The 8,017-nt window shown below is 45.8% G+C and overlaps 1 protein-coding gene across 7 annotated transcripts in view; it reads right to left on the reverse strand.

Moving 5' to 3' along the window:
• Nucleotides 1–57: 57 nt before the first annotated feature.
• Nucleotides 58–8,017, reverse strand: part of syne1b (spectrin repeat containing, nuclear envelope 1b) — an 82,666-nt gene continuing 74,706 nt past the window's right edge. For 6 of the 7 annotated variants that reach the window (XM_019890496.1, XM_019890491.1, XM_019890492.1 and 3 more), the window contains 8 exons: nucleotides 7,235–7,361; nucleotides 6,838–7,049; nucleotides 6,116–6,316; nucleotides 5,905–6,033; nucleotides 4,948–5,160; nucleotides 4,696–4,791; nucleotides 2,977–3,035; nucleotides 58–1,585 (listed from right to left, as the gene is read on the reverse strand). In XM_019890496.1, coding sequence (XP_019746055.1) covers nucleotides 1,345–1,585; nucleotides 2,977–3,035; nucleotides 4,696–4,791; nucleotides 4,948–5,160; nucleotides 5,905–6,033; nucleotides 6,116–6,316; nucleotides 6,838–7,049; nucleotides 7,235–7,361 — 1,278 coding nt within the window. In that variant the 3' untranslated portion in view covers nucleotides 58–1,344. The remainder of the gene's footprint in view (nucleotides 1,586–2,976; nucleotides 3,036–4,695; nucleotides 4,792–4,947; nucleotides 5,161–5,904; nucleotides 6,034–6,115; nucleotides 6,317–6,837; nucleotides 7,050–7,234; nucleotides 7,362–8,017) is intronic. The other variant, XM_019890495.1, reaches the window with a different exon arrangement.

The raw sequence follows: 8,017 nt of genomic DNA on the forward strand, positions 1-8,017 counted from the left end.
GCCTCTCTCCCACTCAAGACACTCCAACCTCCTTGGAAAAAAAACGCACCACAGATATCAAAATAGAGATTTGGCATTCATTGTTTCTGATGCTCGCGTATACATTTGTCATAAACATTATGTACAGTACGTATACACACACACACACACACACACACACACACACACACACACACACACACACACACACACACGATCATCCACACTTTGTTACACGTCTGACACCAGGTAAGCATACAAAAAAATACAATAGTTTCTATCTGGCTCTATAGTATTTGATATGTTGTAAAAATAAAACGACCCACGTCGCCCTGACGGCGGCTCTCTTTAAAAATAATCTCAGCATGTCAGGTTAAAAATTGTTGGTGGGGATGTGAAACTGCATGCGGACAAAAAAAAAAAAACAGGTAACTGTGTTAAGCATTACTAAGTAGAATCATGAGAAATATCACAGCCTGCGTTTCAGCCATTTACTTTGGTATGTTTTTTTTTTTTTTTTGTAATTCCTCCGCTCGTCACGATTATTATTCATTTTGACGTGGGTACTGCTGCCTAAAATGATGACCCGTTACTGTCCTTCCAAACAGCAGTTTCAGTCATGTCACATACAGTTCCAAGGAAAACTTTGTGAACCCTTTCGAATGACCTGCACTGTCATCTCATCGTCATCTAGACCCCCCCCCCCCCAAAAAAAAAGACTAACTCCTAGGGAGAGTGGCGACAACTTGAACCATTTCTAGAGAGTGTTTCTCGAAAGCTGAGTTCAAATTGCAGGTTACAAATCCCATTATTTCATGTCGGTGTGAACAATTCCGATTTTTTTCTTCCAAATCCAAACCAGGCCTCTTTTCGTAGCAGCGGCCAAACAAAAATGACGTGAAATGAATCGGTTTCGAAAATGTTGGCTCGGGTCGCACGCGACACAAATGAGCCACCATCCACAAATCAAATTAGAAATCCAGGAGAGCCGAAGTAGATTTCAAATCGACCTAAAAAGCTTCTGTATCAAACAAAGTGACCAAGACCAAAACAAAGCACTTTTTTTTTTGCGACTAGCCTAGCTCATTTTGATTAGTTGGGTAAACACATAATGCCGATTTAGTTCGTGATCGTTTTGTCTTTCCATTTTGCTTTCAGTTCACAAAAATCTTTTTTCCAGTTCCAGTTGGCGTGATTTTGTTTGTTTTCGCGAACGATAACCTCGGGGCAGATGCCTTGAACCGACACTTCCAGTCGCGTCACATGGATTGATTAGATCACAATTTACGACTCAGTTCTGCAGCAATCCAGCTCATTGCAAAGGCTGCTTTTGTTTTGTTTTTTTTTTTGTGTCAGTTGCGCTTTCTAGACGGGCGGAGGTCCGTTGGTGTAGCTCAGCATGGGGTAGAAGGAGTGGGCGAAGTTGTTGGACTGGGCGCAGTAGTCCGCCTCGGACAAGGGTAGCAGGAAGGCGACGAGCAGCAGCAGCAGGAGCGCCAGCTGGAAGGGCAGCGCCACTCGCAGGACGCGCCGGGCCAAGGAAGCGCCCCGAGGCGGCGGCGGTGCGTCAGAAGGGCAGGAAGCGCACCCAGCGGCGCTGCGACACCTGCCAAAAAGCAAAGGTTTACATTCGGAAAAAAAAGGATATCTCGTAAATGAAATCACACTTTTTTTTTTTTTTTTTGCGGGCGGACTGCGGTGATGTAAAAGTCGGGAAAAAAAAAGTCTCATAAATGTTTTCTGTCTGACTTTGAAGTTTTGCAAGAAAAACCAGCACAGAAAAAGCAGGCTTAAAAAAAAAACAGTGGACAACCATGATGTACGTTAGGAGTCCTCACAAATGACGAGCGGCGATGACTGAAAAAAGGGGGCGGAGTGGGGGGTGCAGAGTTGGTTGACAGCAAAAGAAGAAGTCACAAAGAAAGAAACGGCAGCCTTTTGTGTTGTTCATTGCAGACATTTGATGGCTGACAGAGAAAGAAGGGCGGATAGGGGCAAGTGCGCCCACTAGTGGCGGAGCGCTGTTGTTGCGGTTAGCGAGAGAGAAACACTTGGTGGGGGCGAATCCAGTGGCTGGTTATTAAGCAGCAGAAATTCCTTAAAAACCAGGAAGGGAGGGCCGACGCTGGTCAGCCGGCCTACACAAGAGCGTCTAGACTTGCAGAAGATGATGGAATTCACTGACATGATCACGCAATAAAAAAAAAAAAAGTTCAGAACAGGGATTCCCAACCCAGCAAGAAATGATCCAAGTGCACTTGATTCATCTGGAAAATATAATTTTATGATGACAAATCTTTTTTCGTTGATCGATGTCAGTGTTTGAGTATTCACACATTTTGACGATTCACAGGGGATAGGGAGCAGGCCGGCCCATGAATAGTGAAAAGGGGGTACGCCCCTCTCCCCCAAAGAAATCAATCAATCAAATCAAATTCAAGTTTTAAAATACTGAGGAAAAAAACTAAGGGGGAATCAATCTGCTGAAACATAAGTTGTCAAAAATCAAAAGTCAAGCTTGTTCACAAACGAATTACAGTACACCCTGGCATATTTGAGGTTTGGCATTCGCAAGGTTGACTGTTGGCAGTTATTTTATGCCATCCTCTGTTAGTCAGTGAAAAAATGCATTTATTCACTCATAACAGAATTGCTTTGATGCCATCTGGTGGCACCTTGGCAGAAGTGAGTTGAGCCATACTGTATGTGCATGACGCCCGAGTGGAATCTACGGCTCATCCCAAGCTTTCACGGGGAGACGTCAATCTGCTGGTTTTCGCTGTGTGCCGCAGGGCTCCGTCCCCATCCCCTGTGAATAGTCGGGTTTCACTGTAAACTCCAAAGTCAACGTACCGACTATTAGCGGCGTTTCTGCTTGGTGCTGCGCTCTATATTTGCCTCGCCTTAATAAAGGTTAGAAAGCCCTGTTCCGGAATCCGCGCGGCTGCTGACTTCCATCATCTTCCAAGTGCGCTAGCAACCAACAGAACCATGTACCTGTGCTGCGGACCGCTCACAGGGCCTCCACGCTGTGACACATTACATTTGCCCCGCCGCTGTTTGCAATGAACGGGTCGGTAGAAGAATGGAAGGGGGGGAGGGAGGTATAAAAGAAAAGAAAAGTTTCAGTCCAGGCAAATCAAGACAGAAGCCACTCGATGGCACCGACGTCCCCCCCGCAGAGGAGATGAGAGGCGAGCAGCCACAGAAAAAAACAAAACATGGTGGCGGGTTCATTCAGCCATGTGAAGGCCACATCGGCATGCTTAGAGACCTTTTCATAACGATTGTCAACGAGTGGCGCCAAAGATACTTCCGGGTGGCAGAAAGTGATTGGCTGCCACTGACCTGGACTACTACGCAGATCACTTGGAATTGCCAGCTATAATTCTTTTGACAATAGTCTTTACCTGTTGAAATTCAAATCTTGGAAGTAACTGACTTCATATATGAAAGTCTTGACACATAAAAATGAAGGTGGTTGAGAAAAAAAAAAAAAACCAAAAAAACTGTAATGACACCCCTCACCACTAGAGGCGCCATCAGAGACGGCCTTTGCCACCCGGAAGTAGAAGTGACATCACGGTGAGAAGATCCATTTCTCCAAATGACAAATATAACACTGCCGCACTAAAAAGCAAACATTCGCTGGGATCCAAACTAGAGTGAGGAAGAGTTCCGAGGGAGGCTGAGTGGGAAAAAAGATTTGCCCACACGCTAGGAGGTATGACGTTGGAAGTCAAGGAAGGGAAAAGAAAATCCAGTTTGTTGGCTCTCGCTGGGTGAGCTGCGCGAGTCATGAATGCGTGAAAAGTTTGGGAAGTGAGCGGAGAGGTGGAGGTGCGGAAGAGGAGTTGAGGAAAGATCCGAATATGGGAGGGAGGTGCATTTCTGACTTCCGTGGGATGCAGGTGTTGGAGAGCCCCTTTCACACTGCCCAGATTTTTCTTTGGAGGGGAAAAAATGAATTTCATCCTTTTGGGAAGAAGGCTGCAAAATGTGGCGAAAGGGAAGCCCGTGTTTTAGAATGTTGAGGGAAGTCAGCAGAATCATAGTTCAGGTTTTTTTTTTTTGTTTCCATTATCGTCGGTTTTTATTTTGTTTTCACTTGGCTTTTTGAAATTCAGGTCGTCTTAAGAAGTTTTATGAGCAGGTTTTTTTCAAAAATGCTTCTGTTTTAGTTGAGTTTTTATTCGGTTTAGTATTATTATTATTTTATTTTATTTTTTGAATATACCGGTATATCCCAAGTCTTTGTCAAGTGTAAGACAAAAGAGAAAATGTCATGAGGTATCGTGTCATAAAGTAAACAAACAATTCTCAAACGACTGTTTGACTTTCTTTCTTCTGGAGGAATGTACAGCAATTCCGAAATGAATTTAAAATGCACCCGAATGGATGATCGGAAGTGACAGATGAGTTTTCGCTGTCATTATAATTGGACGTAGCTTTCAATGATAATTTTGTTTTTCTATTTTATTTCCCCAAAGAAAATGTTTTTTTTTTTCAATTTTAGTTGCAGTTATTTTTGGTTTGTTTTCGTTCATGATAAAAATGTTGGCTTTCGCTACAAAATTACAGCCGAGTCACGTCGATATTCTGTTACAGTCCCAATTCTGAAATTTCAACTTTGTGTGAAAGGGGCTGACCGCATTCTCGCGGCGGAGGTCCCGGTGGGGTTGAAGAGGAGCAGAAGGAGGCAGGCGTATACGTTACCGATCGCCGCCGACTCGGAGTGCTCCTCCCCGAGGCGGGACTGAGCGAGCCGGATCCCGTGTCCAAATCATCCGCAGACGACCAAGATGACAGATCCTGGGGAAACAAAACACACAAAATTCACACTGTACTTCAAAAATGAGAGCCTCTATGTAACGCAGAGTCAAAAATGTCATCAAATGGTGAAACGGAAAGTAGTCATTTGTACGCGTCCATTCTATGGGCCTCTCGGGGGACTCGGATTTGGTGTACCTGCTGACTGCTGGTCATGTCCAGGATCCGGGCCAGTTCCCTCAGGTCTCGGGTGACCTCCTTCAGCAGCAGCTTGAGGCGATTGCCGATGACGTGGACCTTTTCCTTGGCCTCCAGGCAGTCGCCGCTCTGCGAGTTGACCAGCAACTGCAGCGCCATGTCCTGCAGCGAGGCCACCTTCCGCTGAGAGTCCAGCAGCTCCTGGCGGATTTGCTGCAAGCGCAAGTCAGAGCTGAGCCCGAGCCGAGCAAGATCACGGGAAGACTGCCATGTTGGCTCACTGGCGCGACTTGAGAATATTTTTGAAAAGTCAGTCCTCAAAGTCACTTTATCGATAAAGGAAAGCTGGTAGACGTGTTTATCATGAGGAGACCCACAAAAAAAAAAAAAAAAAGCCCAGAAAGACACAGGAAGTCTCTCATTGTGGTTTAGCTTGGGAGTGGCCTCTACAATTGAGAAAGAAAAAAAACCCAGCTCCAAAAGCCCGTTTTCTTAGCAACAAAACAAATGTCAGACATCTATCATGAGTGAGACCCACAAAAAAGTCTCAAGAACACTTTTGATTTGAAGTGGCCATTTTGGATGAGAACCATAGTCAAGTATTTTTATTTCATTATTTTTAATTTAGCCTGTAAGGCCAATTTGGCATTCCTGTCTATCATGAGTAGACCCATTAAAAAAAAAAAAAATCTCAAGAACATGTGACCGAAAAACAGCAAGTCTTCCACTTTGGTGTGAAGCGGCCATTTTGGCGAGCAGTGTTCCTGAGAACTAAAAAAAATAAGAATTTTGCCATTAAGGCGTAGAAACTTGTCAAACCTGTCTATCATGAGCAGACCCACAAAACCCACAACAAAAAAAAAGGCTCAGCAAGCTATACCCCCAAAACTCAGTCATCCAAATTAATTGGCCAAGAGGAATTTGTCTCCAGAAGAAAAGATGACTCGATTGCCATACCATGAGTGATTTATGGTGCTCTTGCAGAGTGTCGCTATCCTGGATGGGGTCGATGGGGACCACCTCGTTGCGCCGGCGGTCGATATTTTCCAACCACAGCAGGAGACCGTGACTCATCTCGTGGAAGTCCTGCTTGCGGGATCGGCGGACAATGAAGTACGAATACTTTGTGATCCGTACTTGCGCCGAAGAACAGACGATCGTGACCCACCTGACACTGCATGAGGGCTCCCTGGAGCGAGGACCTCCACTCGTCCAAGGAGGCGGCCAGCTTGTCCCACAGGTTGTTCATGTCCTTGAGTTTGGCCCGCAGTTCCTTGGACTCGTCCGTGTCCGAGTGCACAAAGTCGGCGCTGCACAGGTTGATGGACAGCACGATGCCCTTGCGCTTGTCCCAAGCCCTCTGCAGCTCCTGGACACACGTCGGCCCCGTTTAAGGCAACTCGGGAGAAGGACGAGTCGTCGTCACGTTGGGCTTCCGCGCAGGCTGGATGGAGGCGACCGGCCTTTTTTGGTTGTTGTTGTTTCATCGAGAATCCAAAAGGCTTCTCCACTTCAGGTTCAGGTGAAGAGCCCCTCGCCCCCGACTGTATTTTTGTCTTTTAAAAGACAGCCTTTCTCGTCTTCACTTAAACATTTCTTTTTTTGACCAAATCTAAAATAAAGGCTTTTTTTTTTTTAACTTTTTTTCTGTTTTAGCTGACACAAAATCAAAATAGTGACTATAATTCAAGCTCGAAAACACAAATGTCCCTCCAGCCTCCATTGCTGTTCATGTCGTACGGTAAGCGCACGCGAGTCGTCAACGCGCCGAAAACGTGACACGACACATACGGGAACGCGAAGGGCCCCGCAACGCCTCCTTCCTTTCGTGCTCCATAACGGACAGTTATTTGCCGAGCGCCCGAACCGAGTACCACACAGACGTGACACCTTGAGCTTCCTGATGCGGAACTCGATGGTCTGGATGTCGGTGCTGAGGTCCAGCCTCCGCTGCTGCTCCAGCTCGTCGCCCGCCTCCCGCAGCCAAGTCCAGATCTTGTTGAGATCCGAGTTGAGCTGCCGCCACTGCTGCTGGTTCTGCTTGGTGCGAATCTCCTTGCTGAGGTCCTGAGCCTGCAGGAGCTCCCAGCGCTCGATCACGCCTGCGACGGAACCCGCAAAGTCATCCGGGGGGGTCTGATGCGCTTCTTATTTGTCAGCTGCGGCCTTGTGAAGGCCCTTTGAGACCCTTTTGTGATTCGGGCCGATATAAATAAAGTCGACTTGCTTTGACGAGGAAAAATGGCGGGGCTTGGAATGCCGTCGAAGCGGTGGTGAGGGAACTCACCGGACGTTTGGCACTCGGAACTGCCGGGATTGGCCAGGCCGGCCGCCGTGTCCTCTTCCTCTTTTAACTCGTGGCCCATCCTCTTCACGATGTCAATGTTGCCGCGACACTCACCCAGCAGTCGCATCTGCAGCGCGCACAAGAAAGAGTCACGACTGGTACAAACATTTGAAGTGAGAAGAGTTGACGATCCCAAGGACGATGGTGATGTCAGAATCACGGTAGGTTAAGTGATCGCGCCAAATTGTCCCGAGGTCCCATTGTGAGCGTGAATAGTTGTTTGTCTATTGGTGCCCTGCGATTGGCTGGCAACCAGTTGCGGGTGTGCCCCGCCTCCTGCGTAATGACTGATTGATGATTTTAGTAAATATATGTATCACAGATATTTTGTTAAAATATTTGCTTGTTATAAAAAAAGATTTGATATTTATCAATACTGTATATCTTATGATTTTAATGTAATAAGCAATGACATTCTTAAACCTACAGTAAATTATTCTGCCCATTTTATTTCCGTGAATAATGAAATAAAATATAACAAGCTAAAAAAAAAAATTCAAAATCTATGTATTTCACATTTTTTATAATAATGAAGGAATGGAATCGTCACATCATTAATATTCATTCCATCAAACAATTTGCTTGATTGTTTCATCGTAGAAAGGGTTCTGTCAGTCGTCATCTGTACCTGTGGGTAAAAAACAAAAAACAAAAAACAAAACAAAAAAAAAAACCAAAAAAGGACGTTTTTTTAAAAGGACGTTTCGCTTTTTCCCCAGAAGC

This window comes from Hippocampus comes, unplaced genomic scaffold (genome assembly GCF_001891065.2).
Source record: "Hippocampus comes isolate QL1 unplaced genomic scaffold, H_comes_QL1_v1.1 scaffold168, whole genome shotgun sequence".
Classification (NCBI taxonomy): Eukaryota; Metazoa; Chordata; class Actinopteri; order Syngnathiformes; family Syngnathidae; genus Hippocampus; species Hippocampus comes.